The sequence below is a fragment of the Agelaius phoeniceus genome, chromosome 3, assembly GCF_051311805.1.
Source record: "Agelaius phoeniceus isolate bAgePho1 chromosome 3, bAgePho1.hap1, whole genome shotgun sequence".
In the NCBI taxonomy this organism is placed as follows: Eukaryota; Metazoa; Chordata; class Aves; order Passeriformes; family Icteridae; genus Agelaius; species Agelaius phoeniceus.
Window position 1 is genome coordinate 93,459,919 of NC_135267.1, and position 20,112 is coordinate 93,480,030.

The 20,112-nt window shown below is 39.4% G+C and overlaps 1 protein-coding gene across 2 annotated transcripts in view; it reads left to right on the forward strand.

Moving 5' to 3' along the window:
* HHAT (hedgehog acyltransferase) overlaps positions 1-20,112 on the forward strand; it is a 147,575-nt gene that overhangs the window by 80,196 nt on the left and 47,267 nt on the right. For both annotated transcript variants that reach the window (XM_054629519.2, XM_077175873.1), the window contains one exon: positions 8,766-8,910. In XM_054629519.2, the coding sequence (XP_054485494.2) occupies positions 8,766-8,910 (145 nt within the window). The remainder of the gene's footprint in view (positions 1-8,765; positions 8,911-20,112) is intronic.

The following is a 20,112-nucleotide window of genomic DNA, read 5'->3' on the forward strand; positions in this document are numbered from 1 at the left end:
AAAATGTAGTAGAGGGACAAGCATATGCACTGTGATACAGAATTCTGTGTGGTGAATGACAAAAATGACTGCAGAAATAATTCAGAGAGAATATTTTATTGTTTTCTAGCTTTTGAGGCTTTTTTTTGTCTATCTTTGCAAGAAATATTATTTTTGATGCCAGAAGTGGAGAAACCACTGTGATTTCTCTGATATGGTTACTGCTCTGCTCCAGACAACAATGTCAGCTGTCAAGCCCCTGGCACAGCTGCTTGGTTGTCATAAAAAAACCCCAAAAACCATTCATCCCACCTACCATCATTATTTACTTCCTTTTCCGTTTTGGAGACATTGGGCAATTTTCTGGTGCTAGGTCATTAATGCTGTTTGAAAAGCAACTAAATCATGCCACAGTGGAGAACAAGGCAGAATGATGCTGGTTGTGTGCTTCTTTGTTACTGTTACATGAATACAGCCTCCCTCTGTGGTTTGCCTCAAAAATTAGTCCAGGCAATAGATGTCAGCAATTACAGAAATAGGAGTTGAAGTCCTCAGGAGTGGTTGCACTCTGTTCTTCCTGCTCTGCCTTGAGCTACAGAACATTGCTGCAGGGAAAGAATGGTCTTTATTTGCTGGGAGTGTTTGTCAAATGTCTCCATAGGGATTATTACTGTGTATTATTTATTTGGTAACATTCATAAGGGGCAAGATCAAAATTCAGCACTAATGATTGGGGAAGTTGGATCCCTTCCCAAATGGATTAAAATTTAAAAGGTAAAAATGTTAAAATGTGGATGAGAGAACTGAGAGAGCAACATGGGCAGAATGAGAACCCAAAGAAACAAAACCAGGGATGTCAAGGACCTGGACACAAAGAGTGCACAAATCTCTCGATCAGTGAGAGCTGAGACACATTTACAGGAGTATGAATACTGCCATTACTTGGCTAAATTCCCTGCTTTAAACATAAAACAGAAAAGAGGATGGTGAATTTCAGTGCTGTTCACTTTGTGCTTTTCACAAGCTGCCACTTAAAAAAGAACAAATGGGCAGGTTCTTTGAGAGTGAAGAGTTAAATGTAGAAGTAGAGAAATTTCCTTGTGTGTATGTCAAACTTCCACACATGCATCTGTAAGTGTAGTGGATACATACGAGCTGGTAGGAGGCTTTCTTCAAACAGAAGGGGGAGTTGGCTCTTTGCTGAGAGATGCTATAAATGTAGATCTTTTGGAAAATCTAAAAATGAAATGGTGCTAGTGCAAGACAGCGTTTTGTTGAGTGAATGTTTAGTAAGACATCAATAGAGAAGATGAGTATCTTCTCAAATACTATATATAGCATTTATTCCTAAATTCAGAATCAAGTTCTATTTGTGAAAATAGATCTTAACTGACAGCTGCTTGATTTTAATTGTGTGATCCTCTTTTTATAGGAGTTATGTAGGGAATTACAGGTTGTTTGCATCATCCTGTCTCTTGGAAAAATGCTGTCAGTTCCTGCTTTTGTGTGTGAAGCTTCCAGGAGCTAATTTTTACCTTTGCTTTGCAAGGAAAGTATATAACTTGAGAAGAAATGGGATATGACCTCAAGCCACAGTTCAGGTTGGGCAGAAGAGAGGGAAAAACTGCAAGCAAGATGAAATGCCAGAAAAATGAAGCAAACTGAAGTAAAGGGGAAGTTTCTGGGTTAGAGTTAGGTGAAGAACAGAACAAACAGGAATGATTGCCATGATTACTGAAGGGTACAGTGTATGTTGATGAGGAAGTAAATTTATTCTTCTGCTTAGTGTGGAAGTTATTGATGGATAAGATCTGGTAGCACATCTTGTTCGCTTTCCTCTTGCAGGCCTGTTCTTATCTTGGTACATTGCAGCCCTGGGGATTCCACAATTTCTTTTAGATGATTTCATAAATTAATATTTTGTACATGTGTTCAACCAGAATTCTTTATTTTTGTTGCTCTTCCCTTCTGTGCTACAGTCTCTACTCTTACTCTGTTGAACATCTGTCCCTCAGCTTCAGAGTGCAGGAATGTGTACCATATTGAGATGTCAGGCTCTCATGAGCTGCCTTTCCCTGGCTCCTGTTGATCTTCAAGCATAACTTCTGTAATCCTTAATGAGCATGTGCAGTCCCTCCCTTTGTTTCTGCAAAGGGAGTCTCCCAAACTCACTTCTGTCGCTATGACCCATTGCCCACTGACAATGTGTATTAACAAACATAAGATGCTCCATTGCTTGGACCCAACCCATCTTTATTTCTACTGCTCACTTTAAAAATTAAATAAATTGACATTCTGTTTGGCAGAGCTTTGTCACAATTTTCAGCCTTTCCTCCGTCCCATCTGCTCCCCCAGCTGCTCAGTCACACCCTGCCCTCCATTTTCAGTCTGCAGATAGATAAAATAACCAGGAACTGTTAGTCAGGATGTGTCGCCTCCCTTCCCACTGTCCCATCTGCTCCTCGCTCTCTTTCAGCTTTTCACCCATGCTCCTGGTTTCTGCTGTCCTGTTATTTTTGGCAAATGGCTGCATTGCGGATGACCCAGATTCAGGATATTTATTAGGGTGTTCGCTCTTGCCGTAATGTGGTGATTCTTGGGGTTCAGGGGCTTGTCATTTACCTGAGCACATTTTCTGAAAGAAAGCACTTGAGGAGGGCTGCCACCTTTAAGATTGATTGAGTGGTATCCCTTTTGTCAAGAAGTATGGATGTTGTGAGGGGGGCTTAGTTCTTTAGTGGAGGGTAAAAACTGAAGCTCAGAAAATTGCACTAGTAAAAAGAGCTTTGAGGTTTTTTCTAAGCTCTTTACTGATATGCATAAGAACACCACCTGTACCCCTCCTGTACTGGGCAGCTTTACTCACAAACATCCATCCATCCATCCATCCATCCATCCATCCATCCATCCATCCATCCATCCATCCATCCATCCATCCATCCATCACCTCCCTGCAGAAATCCTTGTAAACCCTAAATAACAGACGGTTGCAAAGAAGGTTTAATTTTGGTTTTGTGACATAAAGATGAGTCAACCTTGCATCAGATTTTAAGCATTGTTTGTCTAATAAAAACCTTGAGGAAATTGAAAGGATGGAATTGTAGGAAGCACACTTAGTCTCCTCTCATACACCAGGAGAGGCAATGAAAGATAATGCAGGACTAGGTGTTATTTTCATGGTAGTTAATTTGCTCTATTTCTCCAATACAATAAATAGTGCAGTTTCTATATCTTATTTGGCTGATAGGTTTGAGTGGGAGAGAATGAAGTCTGTGGAATGGATAGTAATAAAATATTGTATACTTTTAAAAGAAGAAAGTTGTTCTAGGTTATTTTGATCCTTAAAAAACAAAGGCAAATGAAAATCTCTAGTTTTGCAGTTTGTAGTATCAAGTATGTTTCATGTCACTCTGGTCATAGTATCTGGCAGTCTTCTTCCACAGTGCATATGTTCACATAAGAGATAATTCAGCTGCTTCTCCAATTTTATCACACACTCTTGTTTTACCATGTGCTTGGATCATCAATTCTCTGGATGGGTAGTTCATAAAGATATAAATGTTGTGAATCTCTGTTTTACTCCATGAATATAGACTCTTGCTTAAATTGCAGGAAATTTAATTCCTTTACATGGGACTTGTTAAAGTATTTTCAGTATAAGCAAGCTCAATAACATCACTGACTTAATGGAGAAGTTTTCTTTAATCTGTCCCAGAACAGCTGTATAAAAGAGATGTTTTGCAAATGCAGCACACGTAGATATTTTCCATCTTATGAGTGTTTGCCAGGAAGTTACCAGCTAATGTCTGTCAGGGGAGACTGCCTGCCACTTGTCACTCTGTCATCGAGCTGGGTTTGCAGCATGGTGGCAAACATGTGCCCCTGTTCCTGAGCCCTGCCTAACCCAGTGTGCAGCTGTGGACCTGCTCCCAGAACAAGCCAGTGCAGTTGGATTTGGCAGCTCTCTCAATGAGAAGCCTTTGGGAAATGCCAAATCACCACAATGCACCACTTTTGCAAGGAAAAGCTTGATTGGTTGGTGTAGGAAAATGTAGGGTTGCTTACCTGATAAAATACTGAGGGATCTATTTCTGTAAAAAACTTCAGTGTGATATTGTGTATGGGACTGCCTACTTTCGACTGCTGTACAGAATTCAGTTTTAGGTGTCTCCTCAACTTCATAGAATTACAGAATAGTTTGAGTTGGAAGGGACCTTAAAGATCATCTAGTTAAAACCTCATGCCATGGGCAGGGACACTTTCTATGAGATCAGGTTGCTCAGAAATCCATCCAGCCTGGCCTTGAACAGTTCCAGGGATGGGGCATCCACAACTTCTCTGGGCAACCAGTGCCTCACCACCCTTACAGTGAAGAATGTTTTTCTAATAGCTAATCTAAAGCTATGCTCTTTCTGCTTGAAGCCACTCTCTCTTGTCCTGTCACTACCAACTGCCATCTGGAAGACTGGATTACTTATCCTGGTCAGTCTTCCTCACAGTGTTTTCTCTGTTGTTGGCTAGCTCCAAGAAATAAATGCATTTACCTGGACCCTCAATTTAATCTTTCCATGCCATTCAGTGCTATCTTTGTGAACACTCCTGCAAAAATGCAAATTTACTGTTGGTAGCTCTAAGTGACACTAGAGAGAAGTTCCTTTAAATTCTGCTCTGCTGCCTGAAGCCACTTCTCCTGCCATGTTTGTGTATTTTGTGCTCATCGAGGTGTAATTAACTTGCATAGCAAATTAAATAAGTATTTTCTCTCTAACTCAAAATTCCACCATGTCCTTTACCTTAACTCTTAATTCTCACCTAAATGTTCTATTCTGGTGTGTGTCTTCATCAGCTTTCTCAAGAGACAGCCATTATATGAGCTTCCGATTTCTGGCTTGGTTTTCTCTTAGAGGCTAAATGTGACATGCATGTGTAAGTGGAAATGGATTTAGGAATGGAAATGTTTGGACTGTGCAGTTTCTTTTCATGCCTGTCTTCCTCCTCCACTCTCAAATGCATAAGATTTGCTTGTCAGGGTATCCTACTACATCATACTGCCATTTATTTTTGTAAAATGGCTGCAAAGGCTGCAACACTGGGAGAGCTCTGATGGCAGCCAGTTTTGTTAGACCAAACAGTGTGCAGAGGGAAGATTTTCTCAATATCTGGCAAAAATGTCTGAGGCTGATCTTCATGAACAGCAGGAATGGGTTTGGAATAATAACCTGAACTCCATTCAATTCCAGGAAAGGTGGCCTGCGCCAATGTTATACAAGTCATCTTCTGTGTCATGCTGCATACAGTTGGCCTGAGTATCATGATAGTATGTCTATTTTTTTTGGGGGGGGGGGGGGGTAGTTTAAGCTACAGTCACAATGTGTGGGGGAGGTGGGGATGCTGTTGATTACTAAAAGTGAAGTATGGTAAATTATTGATGTGAGATTATAAGATGGAACATTGAGGAGAGATGCAAACCAGAGTTTCAGCCAGCTATGGTTTCATTGTCATTTTAACACAAGATTGCCATTCTGTCTTCTGGCTGTGTTTCCAACAAGAAGGAGAAGAGAGAAACAGACAGCAGTAAAATCCAGAGAAATACCACAAATCCCTAGCAGTTGTTTATATTGATGTAATGGAGCATATTGTGAAAAGCATTAAATGGCATAATGAAGAGTTGTGGGTGTGGAGAGTTTTTTAAAGTTTGCTTTGATGTAAACAATTAGCTGTACATTCACAAAATTTACAAGCTTGTAAATATTTAAATAAAATTGTTGTTATGAGTTATTTAACCAATGTCATTTCTTTTTCCTTGCTAAATAATGCTTTCAGTATATTAATTTGAGCACAGTACCTGCGTGGGTACTTTCCCAGTTAGCTTATTCTAGATGGCTTGAGATGTTTAAGGAAAGTTTTCTTTTTTACTTTTATAGCAGCTGAGTAAAATCTGCATTGCCATCAAAGACTGTCAGGAAAATGTTTACTGTGTTTTGGATCAATGGCTAGCCAAGCTAATGGAAATTAGCTACAGCAAAACCCAGTGAAGATTCAATGCTTGTCTAAACTGTGTCTGTCGTAAGCTGCTCCTTTATACCTTATAAATGGCTATGGGCTTTTATGGTCTATACTACATTTAACTTGCCTTGTTTAATGTGCAGCACTTCTGTAAAAGGTGATGTACTATATGTGACAGTTTAATTAGTTTTTTTAGTAACTCTATTCATTAAAACAAAAAAGGTAGCGGAGCTGTTTTAGCTATTTATATTGTTTTAGTTCTACTGCTTTGTGTTGTAAAACAGGCAAACTCTAGAAAATTAACAAGTCTGATCATTACCTTGATGAAAAATGCAGTTCAACACCAGCTGTCGGGTGGGTTGTCCATCTCCAATTCTTTCTATTGTTTAGCAGAGGATTTTTTACCTTTCCTAATTAAAACTGTTTTTCCTTAGAGTTGACAAGTAAATTTGACAAAGGGAGAGTGAAAGGTAGTTCTGATGATAGAAAATGCCCTATCTGAGCTGTAGCTTAATCCAAGCTACCATGATCATAACTTGTCCTTACTTAAACTTTGCTGTTAACATGGATTTCATAGCAAGGTTTCAATTGTTTTCTCCATGTGCCTACACTTACACATTCTGAAAAGACATACATTTTTCATGTGTGGGACCATACATTGAAACTATGCCTTTCAGGAATAGACAAACTTAAGCTGTCCTCTGTGTGTGTGTGAACAGAAGGAGAAGGTATTGGAAGTCCTTGGATAGCTTTGGAGATGTGAAGTACTAGAAAGGGAAAGCTTCTTTCACTAACTCAATTGTCTGTGTCTGTGAATATTTATATAATTTTTATATTCTCTACCTCTTCCTATCATGCCCTAGTTTTCATCCAGAATTTTCAGAGAGAAATCTCAGTCTCTGTTTTCATTCATGACTCTTATTCATAGCATTGTGTGGAAGATTGGCTATTGCTCTATTGTACATACTGACTGATACAGAGCAGTCAAACCTTATCTGTCCTCATTTTTGTGCTGACTCAGACTGACTCATATACTAGATATAGTTCTGACCAAGGCTAACGTTCAATTTCCCAGAGATTACTTTGCAGTAATATGTTGAAATTGTATTTCTATGCCTGTAACTGTCATTTATTTGAAGATTTGTCTCTTTATAATCTAGCACTTGAAACATTTGTTTTGATGCTTACAGGAGGAGAAATTTAATTGTCTAGAAATGTATTTTTCTGTGTGTTTTGAGCATGTGTTTATGTTGTTTCAGGTATCTGAGCATGAATTCTGGCCTGCCTGTAGCTATTAAAGATTAATTACTGCTCTTTTTTTGGGTTTTTTTTTTGGTGCTGCAGTCACAAGACTTTGCTTTCTGCAACATCACCATTTATGAGATGAAGGCTGAGCAGTCCCTGATACTTCCCTTATTTTCCATGCCCTGGAAAATGGTCATCATTTCACACAAAGCATTCAATCTTTTGTAAATTCGAGCACTATGTACAGAGGCTTTCAGCCTGGGGCCATAATGTACAGGATATTCTTCCTTGTGTAGTAATGAGACAATATTTCTTGGTGAAGTGCTGTAAATGTTCTTTAAATTTTCCTCTAGCAGCTGAATAATGGAGGAAGCTAAAACTCCCTCATCCTTCTTTTACCATCTTCTTGCAGTCTCCATGCTGCACACACACCTCAGGTGACAATGCAAAATACAGATTTAGAAAAATGTAAACTATTATATGGCAGAGAGAGACCTCCTTTATTTGTAGCATTAGTACCAAAATATGGGTAATTACACTTCTTGAACATGAGCAATAACATTTGCACTGAAAGAAAATTTGAGGCTGCATGTATACATGAAACTTTTTTTAGAGGTATCTATTTGTTAAGAGTCATTGCTATAACCAGATCTAATCTGATCCTAGAATCTTTCAGTGATGTCTTATTAATCAACCAGAGGATTGATGATTTTTGAAGTTGTTTGATGCTGTTTGCTGTGTACTGAAGGGTTTTACTCTATATTGGATCCTATTGGAAGTATCACCCACCCTAGAGCATTGCTACTGCTCACATCTGTCAGCAAAAATTCATCAAGGAGCATATTTTGTAAAATAAGAATTATCCACTGAATGTATGGAACTGTGTCCCATTCTGGGCTCCCCACACCAGGGACATGGACATGCTGGAGTGAGTCCAGCCAAGGGACTGAGAGTAAAGGGACTGAAACCTCTGCTGTAAGAGCAGAAGCTGAGAGAGCTGGGACTGTTCAGCCTGGGGCAAAGAAAGCTCAGGGGAATCTTATCCATGTGTATAAATACCCAACTACAGGCTTTTCTAAGTGGTATTCAGTGACAGGACAAAAGGGAGGGGGCACAGACTGAAATCCAACTAAAATATAAGAAAATCTCTTTTAAGGTGAGGAGTTGCCCAGTGAGGTTGGGCAGTCTACATCACTGGAGATATTCAAAACCCAAACAGAGATTCAAAAACCAAACAAAACCCTGAGCAGCCATCTCAAGCTGACTCTGCTTTGATCTCTCTAAGTAACCTCCAGAAGTCATTTCCAGCCATAACTATGATTCAGGACTGCTTTTAATCAGGAAGCCTTATTCCAACTTGAATGGCATTGGTGAGAGGTTCTCTTTGATATTTTAAAATCTTTGGGATCTGTCCCATAAAGATTTGAACTTCTGTATGAAAGTTGTTTGTTGTAATGGCAATGTCTTTTTCTAATGCTGCTTGAAGATTTGCAGGGATTGTTAACTTCATGGCCACCTTTTGTTTTGCCCCTCAGGAACGTTTCTTCTCGCCAAGATTTCGTCGTCGACTTCATGCTGTCCTAGCATCTGTTAGCACTTCAATGCTGATTTTATCAAATCTAATATTTCTTGGAGGAAATCAAGTTGGAAAAATCTACTGGAACAGGATCTTTATGGAAGGCAAGTTTATTTTTATGTGCTTTCTAGATAACAGAATGTTCCAAATGTTACCTTGGGTGGGCTGAGCCAGGTTTTTCTCTCACTGCACTAACTGGGAGTTAATTTTTTTCTGGTCAAAACTATCAAAAAATCTGAGAAAATTCAAATAACTCTGCAGGCTGCATGACTACAAAGAAACATTGCTTTTCTCCCATTCAAGTCTAGAAGGAGGGCTGTCAGGCTTCTCTGACAAGAGAAATCACTGAAGATCAAGTAATAAATCCGTGACAAGCTACCAAGTTGAATTATCTCCCTACTCTGCGTTTCACACGTGTCAGTAAGGATGGGCATACTAAAGCTATCTCCATACCTTCTGTGGATAACATCTGCATAATAGAGCATAATTGAGCAAGCATTCATGGCTATTTTTTTGTAGTGAATGTGATTTCAGGCTGGGGACCTGCTGACTATTGAGGACAAGTGTGGGGACAGGGGAACTTGGGTGACAGTGTCAGCCTGTGCTGCTGCTGAATAAGCAGTATGGGATGTGCTCTGAGCTGACTCAGGAGACAGAGTGAGCTTTAATTGTTTTGCCAGAGGTCAGTGTAAGTAGGACCAGTTTTCTTTTTAGGTTCTTACTGCTGCCAGTCAAATGAAGATCTTGTGGAGGAATATTTCTTCCTCCAGAGGGAAGTACTAATAGGCTTCTGTGCCTAGTAGTGTTCTCTTAAAAAGACCACCACTGTCTATTGCAGTGTTTTCTCCTCTTGTTCCTTTCAATGGCTTAGAAATCAGCTCTGGAGTTCCAAGATCCTACTTAAGCATCCCAAAATAGTGAAACTCTTTAAGAGTAAGTTATATATATGAGTGGAGCAATTTATCTTCTGAACTAAAGGAGAAAAACCATTGAAAGAGCTTGAAGGAAGGAACATTTTTAGCATGAAATATAGTGAAGCTTTTTGTTAACACTGGGCAGGAAAGAGGGAGTGCTAGATTTTGCTCTTTAAAGCATAAAATACATGTTTTCTTTTTTTTGAAAAATTGTTAGATTGTTTCCTTCCAGTTGGTTGGCTAATCGTAGAAAATAGGCTGAGAGAAAAATTTGAAAGTAAATTTGAGCATCTCTTCTTCTTTATTAATAGAAAAAAAAAGGATTAGTGACATTATCTAGCCCAGGCTTACAGCTCCATACAAATTATTTCCATAATGCAATCTGTATATTATTTGAGAATATGTATCAAGAAAGCATGCCTTCCTTGTTAGAACGGTTAGTGATTGTGCGAGGTTTGCAACTGATGAAGGATAATGTTTTATGAAGTATAACAATATTTAATTAAAACAGAATCAATCAATTATTGATTGTGTTTCTAGGTTTGTTTTTTTTTCTTGGAGGGGATAGTTCTTTGATCTATTCCTCCTGCACTTGAATACATAGAGTTACTTAAGATTAGGTACCAGTCATCTAAGGCAGGAATGGGAAATTAGTTTAGTCATTTGCATCTTTGTTTCCATGATGTTTTAATCAAATTAACTTTATTTTTAGAACACGAAAGCTTTTGCTTGGCGCAGCTCATACTTCACCAGTAGAAATCTCAGTATTCAGCTTTGTGAGCTTTGCATGCCTCTAGTATTTGATCACTCAGATGCCTGTGAGTGTATTGTTTAACTGCATTGTTGTTCTGACAACTCCCATGTACAAGCTGAAACATCCACGAAAATTTTATTGCATCTACACACCTGATCCATTGTGGTTTTCTTACTGTGGAGCAAATGGGGTGAACTCTGGTGTCACTCCAGGCTAGGGGATGAATAGATCAAGAGCAGCCCTGCCCAGAAGGACTTGGAGGTGCTGGTGGATGAAAAGCTGGACATGACCCAGCAATGCTCACTGGCAGCCCAGAAAGCCAAATGTGTTTTGGGCTGCATCAAAAGGAGCCTGGGCAGCAGGCCAAGGAAGGGGATTCTGCCTCTCTGCTCCCCTCTGGTGAGACCCCTCCTGCAGTGCTGTGCCCAGCTCTGGGGTCCCCAGCACAGGAAGGACATGGACCTGTTGGAGGGAGTCCAGAGGAGGCAACTGAGATGGTTAAAGGGATGGAGCACCTCTCCTGTGAGGAAATGCTGAGAGAACTGGGATTGTTCAGCCTGGAGAAGAGAAGGCTTCAGAGTGCTCTAATTGTGGCCTTCCAGTTCCTGAAGGGAGACTACAAGAATGATGGAGAGGGACTTTTTACAAGAGCCTGTAGTGACAGGACAAGGGGGAATGGCTTCAAACTGAAAGAGGGTAAATTTACATTAGATACTAGGAAGAAATTCTTCCCTGTAAAGGTGGGGAGGCACTGGAACAGGTTGCCCAGAGAAGCTGTGGATGCCCCATCCCTGGAAGTGTCCAAAGTCAGGCTGAATGGATCTCTGAGTAACCTGGTCTAGTGGGAGAAGTCCCTGCCCATGGCAGGGGGCTGGAACTGGGTGGTCTTTCAGGTCCAGTCCAGCTCAAGTCATTCAATGACTCTATGATTGAAGACCAGTCAAATCTAGAAGAACTATTCAAAACTTGATCTTCAGTTTCAACTAAATTTAAGTGCTGGTCTGTAAGAAAGACAACAAAAATCTACATTTGGAGTGTGCAGTGGTAAAAGCCAAAGTTAAATAAATTTGTTGGTAGTCTGCAGTGTTCTGGTGAATCCAATTCATCAGTATTTACAGACTAAACTAAACACTATAAATATGTATACCCTTTGATCATTCCTTTGTCAGCCCAAGAACAGATGAGATGATCTAGCTACTTGGCTTGAACTCAAAGCTTTTGTCTTCACCTTTGGAAAAATTCAGTGGAGTTATGCTTGACTTGTTAGAACTAAGGGTGATGGTGGTGAGTGGGTGTTCTCTTAGGCAGAAGAGCATTTGTGTGGGTTTTTATATTTGTACTTCATTTCTGGTGTGATGCAAGCAATATAAAGTTCCCAAGAGTTAAGATTTTCTTTTGTACATTATGATTCTGGAGAGCTTTGATTAGAACAGATGTTGATATTCTGTCATTGACTTGTGAAAAATAGTCTAGAAATCTGGCAAAGGACCCCCAGAGCTCTTTTGTGTGTAATACCCAAATCTGGTATTGTGATAAGTGAGTCATTTCACTCTGTAGACAAAGCAATGTTACAATGTGCAGTAGGTTACTGAGATCTGCTAAATATGTATCTGGTTGCTTTGAGTCAGTAATTGTTAGCTTTGGGTCAAGAAGAAATAGAATACTCTGAATTTCAGGTTAAAATATTAGAAATAATATTCTCTATTTAAAAGCTTTTTGATCTCTTTGAAATTGACCTTGATTTAGGAAACCTAAGCAGGGTTTTGCACCACTCTAAAACCAGAGAGTAGACATTTCCATTGGGAGGACATTTCTGCATTCTCAGGAACCCCCCAGCAGGACTTGAGATTGGCTGACTGAGGTGGCAGAGGGCTCTGCAGCACTAGTGTGCCATAAAATCCCTCTGAGGTCAGGAACAGAGAGATGTGGAAACAGAACCTCCCATCTGTGCACTATCAGCTGCAAAGAGTAGTCAGTTCCTTTCCTTTGTTCAAATCCCACAGAATTATGTCTATAAAGATCTGTACATGCATGGGTAGGAAAAAATAGGAGAATAGATGTGTGCTTCACAGTTTGTAAATGTAATTGGCATTTGTAGATCACTAAAATGTAGTCAAGAACATATAGGCTAAAGTCCAGTGATAAAATGCATCTCAGAGCAGAAATCAGATCTGCAGGTTTAGGTGCAACATAAGATGTTGTGTGTGGCATTTTCATGTCTGGCAAGCAAATGAACCTCAGAATATCAGTATTGTAAGGCCCTAAATGCCCAGCATTTCATGGTCAGAAATTAGCAGTTTTGTTGTATAATACTGAAATACAGAGCACTGAGGAGCAGCTTCCTGCTAGCCTGTGTGTGACAGTGATGCAGCTTTAAACCGACAAGCTCTTGAAGGAAAGTTTTACTGAAGCTTAAGATGTATGAAATGCACTTCTAGGTTTGCTCTTTGGTTACTGGGAGGGATCTACTCTGTTCTTTTGTAAAGACTGAGTATTGTGAAAAATCTCTACAGTTTTTGGAGAGTGGAGAAGAAAAGATATGGATATTAAAGCACTTAAACCTCAGAGTCAGCACAGTCAGTTCAAGGAGAACCATGCAAGTGGGATACCTTTGTTATCAAAGGTTTGTGAATTGCATTTTAAGAACAGGATTCAGATAAAGTTTCCTGGGATTCTGATTTGACTGATACTTGTTTTGAAGTGCTTTGGCAGTGTTTTCCACAGTTCCTGTACCACAAACAAGGGGAGTTAATATCTGAGCATGTATTCTATAGTATTTATTTTGTTTCCTTTTGTGAAAAATACATTAAATTTATCTGGCTTTAAAAATAATTTTGTGCATCATTAAAATCACTGGTGTCAAAATTATGAGAGCAGAGGTCTGTGTGTCTTGTGTGTATGAATATTTGTTCTTAATTTTGTTCTGAAAATTCTCTCTGTTCTTTCTGTTCAGACCAGCCTCAGTGCTTGTTTCTAAAATGTAATTTGGCCCTGTTATTTGCAAAGAAAAAAGTTCCTATAGCAAGCATTTACTTTGATCTTTCTTAGCAAGAATTTTCTCATGAGGGACAGTGTTACATGTCTAATAAGAAAGTAGGAGAAATATCTTCTTTGTAACAAACCATTTTTAGTCCTGTATTCTCCATAATTAAATAATGCTTCACTTCAAAATGAGATGCTCCAACAAGAAGGGCTCTCTTTGGAAGGGCTCACCCCTGCAACCAGCACTGTGCAGTGCTTTTGGTTAAGAGACTGAAATATTTTTTCAAGCATGGAAAAAGGCATTAGGCTGGGAGGGGACATAAGAGTATTGGGTGATAAAAGTCTAAAATTCTTCCTGGTCTTTTTCTGGTTTACCAGGAACAGAGTCCAGATCAAAGAGGAGAGCACACAGTGCATTTCAGGTGTATTTTACTTTAAACAGCTGTCTGAAAATTGGACAGCTGTGATTTAACTTAACTGTAAGCCAGTACTTTAGCTATCCAATTTACCTTGCCAAATTGTGAGGAGTGCCTCTCTGGAGGGCAGTTCAGCCCATGTACATCTGTCTTAGCATGGGATGAGATGCACTGTCACTTTTCAGTATGTTCAGGGGCATTTTGTGCAGCCTAGTTTAGATTAGATTGAACACCCAACCTTTGAGAAGGTGTCCTTTAGTAGACACCCAGCAAAGAGTGAATTTCACCCTCACTTAGGAGTGATTTACTGCAGGGGTACAGAACAGCAGGCTGGGCAGAAGTCCTGCAGGGAAGGATGTCTGACTGCTCCACCAGATTGTGAACTTCCTGCATCAACAGTGTCGTACCACCTACAGCAAAAATAGATCTTGTGCAAAGATGCATTGACAACAGTGCAAAATGCATAAATGCTCTTCTGCTATATGATGTTCTGAAGGCTAAAGTTAAAATATGTGCACTTTTGGTTACTGCAGTTTTAAAAAGCAGTAAGCTGACAATTAGGAAGAAGGAAATACAACAACACAACTGGAAGTCTAGAGCCATGGTCCTGAATAAATGATATTGCTATGTTTTGAGAGAAAAGTATTGAGGGGAGAAATGAATACATAAAGGTTTCTGCAAATTAAATTTTACAAAAATATTCTGATCAGCAGTGGGTCAGGAGAAGGGAAAAAACCCTGTAAAATGTAGCAAGTACTTGCACTTTGGTAATCCTTATGGGTCCCTTCCAGTTCCAGCTCTGGATATTCTATAATTATATGACATTACCTAGATAAACTGTTGGATTGCCAACTTCAGGGGATGGTCCCCAGGTAGAAAAAAAATCTGTCAAGCAATGTAGAAAATACTGATGTCATCATGATGAGGGAGCAATCTCTAAATTGCCTCCAGACCCATTCCAAGCCCTGTTTTCATTAGGGAGCTCATGAGCAATTAGAGATGTTTAAGGCAAAACTAAAATTTATTTCTCCATGTCTAATATTTGTTCACTAAATGAAGATGGCGATGCCTTTATTTTGCTTCCAGTTTTCCCTTTTTGGCTTGCTTTGAAGCAAAATCGGATCCTATGCTAATCAGAACTCAGATAATTGATTAATTCATAGGGAAAAGAAAAGATGTTCTCATTAGCACCTTACCTGCTTTACAGAGGCAGAAAGCCTTTGGACTTCTCCCCAGCTGTGCAGCCCAGCAATCTCGGATTGTAGTTTCACAGGGCATCTTAGGCACAGATTTGCAAGTGGGAATTTCCACAATCATGGCATACAAAATTCAGAGGTATGAGTGAAACAAAGAGTTTGGTGTATCACATCTGTTGTAACATGCCTAAATGTGGATTTTTTTGGCTTACTTTGGCAGAAATAGTGGACCATTATCTTATGATATTAAAATAAAATGATGCAGATTGGTAATGACACTGTATCTATCACAGGACTGAAAATTATTCTAACAATTTCTATTTATTTCATTTTATGGAAATCACTTTGTGCATGAGTTGAGAATTGCAATGGTACCAGTGTCTCTCAAGGCATTGTCCTGACCTGTTGTTGCCTTTAGAAGTTTTGCCCTTGGTTGTGAAGCCAGCGAAATTAGGTTGTGGCTGTACAAAAACTCATTTCTATATTAGTAGTAGAGATGCCTGAATTCAACATCTAAATAATTTAAAAATTATGAGTTACTTACTGTGCAGCTCCACTGCTGTGTGAGATGTCAATAACCAAAAGGGTGAGAGATTCCTGTACTGGTTGTCGTATGTTCGAGTCTGGCTCATGCAGGATCATGTCTTCCCATCAGATAAGTTGTTGACTGTATGCCTCATGTGCAGGCAGTGTAGGTAGAAGGCCTCAGGATAAGGCCTTCAGAAGTTCATCCTTCAGAAACTGAGTGCTGCTGGTCAGATTAGGTCATACATTTAGCACATTTTAAGGGCTGAAAGAAGAGGCTGAGGAGCAAAGTAGTTAGAACTTGTTTTCCAGCAGGGTTTAGTTGGACATTTTAGCTCTGAGGTCTTGCCAGATAATATACAACAATGTCTTAGGAGCCATTTTGCTTGTAACAATTTCTGAAATGGGTTAGAATGATAATGTAATTATCTAGCTGTGAAGGAGCTTAAAGGTGCAGGAGGAATGAAATCATGCAGCAAAAGAACTCAAAGGAATCCACAAAACCTGTCAGCTGGGGCGTCCCTGTGAGTGTGTGATACTTCACTGTCTATTCTGTGCATCTCTTGCAAAGTCATTGTTCAAATTTCTTTGCAGCTGGATGAAAAAGGAGGGCTGCTTATTGGCAATTCAGAGTTTCAGATGGCCCTTGTTTTAGTATGGAAAATTCTGTTGTAAGTAGCTGGCATATGGTCTTACAGCATTCTTGTTCTGTGGAAATTCCCCCTGAGGATTCCCCTGATGGGGAGACCCCTAAAAAAGTTCTGTTCCAGGATTGAGAGACAAATGGGACTTTTGGTTTTTTCGATCTTCAGGTTGCTGTTTATTTTTCTCTTATCAACAATTCAGCACACTGTCTACATACCAGACTTAGTATATGAAGAGAAAGGCACCAAAAGTCACAAGACACACAGGTTCAAAGTCTTTTAAAACTATTTTGCCCAATTAACTCTTAGAATGTATTTTGTTTCTACCTTTCTACCAGTAACTAATTATTTGTCTGTTCATGCAACATCTGCATTGTGGCGCTTTTTAACCAATCACTCTGTGGTACCAACACTGCAGAAAAGGGAGTAGATGAAGAACAAGAATGAGATCAGACAACACCTGAAATCTTCCATCTTGTCTTCCATCTACCTCCATACTAAAAATCCAAAACTCTAAGTCTTTCACCCTGTAATAAACGACACTACTATCTATTTCACACACTCAGAGATTCCAATTCATCCCAAAGTCTTGAAAAGCCTCCATGGACAAAGGTTAAAAGCAGTGCTCCCCTGGGGATCAGGACTTCTCAGGATAGGCAGAGAAATATTCCCTGTGCCCTGGGTTCCAATATTGTTCCTCCAGATTTTCAATTTCAGTGAGAAATCCCACTTGCTGCTGTTATGCAGAAGCTTACTTAGGGTCTTTTTCCAGAAATACATTTATGAACATTATATTGATGAATTGCATAATTTAGAGCAATATTGCATAGTGGCAGAAGTATTACTGAAGATGTCACATTTTTCTAAGTGATTCATTCTTCTTCATGCACAAAGGAAACTTGTTTTCACAATCACTTATGTGACCTTGCTTAGTGGGTGCAGTTCATTGGGATGTGAACTGGCATAATACCAAGAAAAAATAATTTTGGTCTGCAGCAATAAGGAGCCAGTATTTGGGTTTTTTTCCTCCTGAATCTCCAAAAGGATGACAGCTGTATAAAAGTAAATATTCTCATATTTTTGGAGGGCATTTTCCTCAGAGTTGAAACAGTAAAGTGTGTTCTGCCATTTTCTGTTAAATCATGTTGGTTTGAGACTGTTCTACGTGAAAATTGTTGGAGCATTGTTATGTTTAAATTCAACTCTTGCTGTTTAATCTCAATAGTTTAGCATTTGTCTTTGTCTTTAGATTCTTAGGACTTGATCCTGCAACCAAATCAATGCAGAAAGATCTTTCTGTCTAGAAAGTTCCAGAATATGTGCAGAAATATTGTCTGGGATCAATATGATTCCAAGGACAGAATCAGTCATAAATAACCTATATTTCATATACCTTATTAAAGCCTTTATTTATTTGTTTAATAAGCCTTAAAGGCTTATTAAAACTTTTATCTTATTAAAGCCTTTACATAGTGCATGTACAAGTGAAAAAAATGCGGGTCAGTGCACACTATGACTGCACATAGAGTTCCCTGTTGTCCATTGTGCTGCATCTGACTTACAGAACTAAACAAACTACTCTGCACACAGAAAATGGGGAGTTGCTGAATTGTGCTGCCTTCTTGTCAATTTGCAGCTCTTTCATTAAAATACAAGTTTGCTACTTTGTGAGTTTTGTTGATCACAGGCAAAATGCCCCAGATTTTCAATTACTTTGGCAAGGTTCATACAACCTTTTCCAAATTGTTGTGATCTTGCTAGTGAAGTACAGTATGGTATGATGAGCAATTGTTGTAGTAGGTTGGCCAAGTCCATCTTACAGATGTAACCTTGCTGATAGCAGCATGCTTAGTGTGGAGGCTGGAATGAGTGATGCCACCAAACACACTTGCCCTGCTGGTGTGGCAGGTCAGCATCTGCTGGTTTAGCATAGTCTTTCAGAGGCTGAAGCAGTTTGAATGCGTGGATTATTTATGCCTTAAACATAGCATTTACATAAAAAGAACAAAACTCATTTTTCTGTCAAAAAGCTTAAAATTGCCATGACCTCATGACTGCTCATCAGAGGGTAATTCAGCTTTGCCTCCTCATTCCTCCTGTATATTTGCCATACATATCAAAGCCTCACAGTGGCCCAAAGTAACATAGCTGGGTATAGAATACTTTAAGTGCTGTGGTTCCTGTGCTTATTGGGAAATTTATACATAAATGGACTCATGGTTATGGTGGCATGGATGTGTCTGATTTAAGATACATTATTTCTGCTAAGATGTGCAACAATCAAGAAAAGTTTTCTGAGGAATGATGTAATCTCTTTCTTTTCCTGTACTCAGAAATTTCCAGGAGTCTTGTAGGTCTACTCCTATCTTGTCATTGAATCCTGTTTCTTTTGTCTGTCAGCCCCTTTCATTTGTCCTCAGATTTGAGCTAGTCCTGACTCGCACTTTTTTTTAACAAATGCTTTTTGAGAGAACAGTCCCCACACACAGAAAGTAACCTTCTCACAGCAGGAACTGGAACACCAGCTGTATTTAGCTTTGCAATCATTGAGACTTTCATGACAACTTTCTAAGTTGTTTATTTCCTGAAAATAGTGTTAAAACAGCATTGTGGTATTCCACAATTACTGCCACTTGGAGCCTGCTAGATCAAATTTTCTCAAGTTATAGCAAAAAAAAAAAAAAAAGACACCTTTTTGTTTTTGCCCCAAATGCCAGCCCTGCATATCAGCTTGAGATGTAGAACTCTAGCAGGTTTCATTCTGGTTCTTGCACCTCTACCAGTGAAGTCAGAGGTGAGAACAATCCTCTTGTAAAGATGCATGGGCCACAAAAGGGGCTCATCTTTTCCTAAAACTAGTGTTCCCTGTGCACAAGCATGAAAAGCAGTTAAGAGCTTATTTTTCTTACTGAGGAAGTCTGAGAGGATTTTTATTATGCTATAGCACAGTTCTGCTGCATTTTTACACTAATGCTGTTTTGCTTGTAATTTCATTCTAGGTAAACAAGCAAAAATTGTTGTCTCAGACTATTTTAGCATCTTTTCTTTTTAATCTCTGAATGAATTTATTTCAGCCATCTTTAAATAGCTGCTGCTTTAAAGAAAAGAGGAGCTAAAAGTACAAGAACCCAGAAAAAAATGAGTTGTTTCAGCCTTGTCTTGACTGTTAGATTTTGGGAGAGGGTTTGTTTAGTGTTTGTTTGGGCTTTTTTAAGAGGGAGAGAGCAAAGCCTTGTATTGGTGTTCAATAAAATTTATAGACTTACATCCTTCTAAGTGCTGGCAGTTCTGTAAAATGACTTCTATCTCATGTCATTCCATTTACTACTAAATTGCATGCTGGGACATGTTTTCTTAAGGCACTTTGCATCAGCCAGCAAAGACCTGAAACTCTGCAGAGCTGGGATTTGAGTTCATGCTGAACTTGGAATGCAGCAAACTCTAAGTGGGCATTATCAAACCCAATGAGAAGCAGCACCATATGGTGGAGCACACAGCTCTGCTGTCCCCAGGGAAGCACTATGAGGCAGAAGTGTGTCTCCTCCCTAAACAGCTGCATTTTTTCCCTCAGTGCTACACCAGTCACTGATAATCTCACTGTTCAGTGTGGTACCTGTAAAGGATGGATAAGCAGGGAAGCATGTGGCTCTGCTACGTTTTTAATCTCTTTGGGCATTGTCTTCCCCTGAGAAAATGGAGAAATATCTGTTGTCTCCTGAAACCTTGCTTCTGTCTCCTGCAGAGGCTGCACCCCTGGGGTACAGTGCTCTCCAGTGCTGTCGTGGGGGTGACTTGTAATGACCATTTGGATACATGAAGTGCATGGTTTGGCTCTACCTAAGCTCTGTGAGATCTGATAGAATTAGAATACTAAA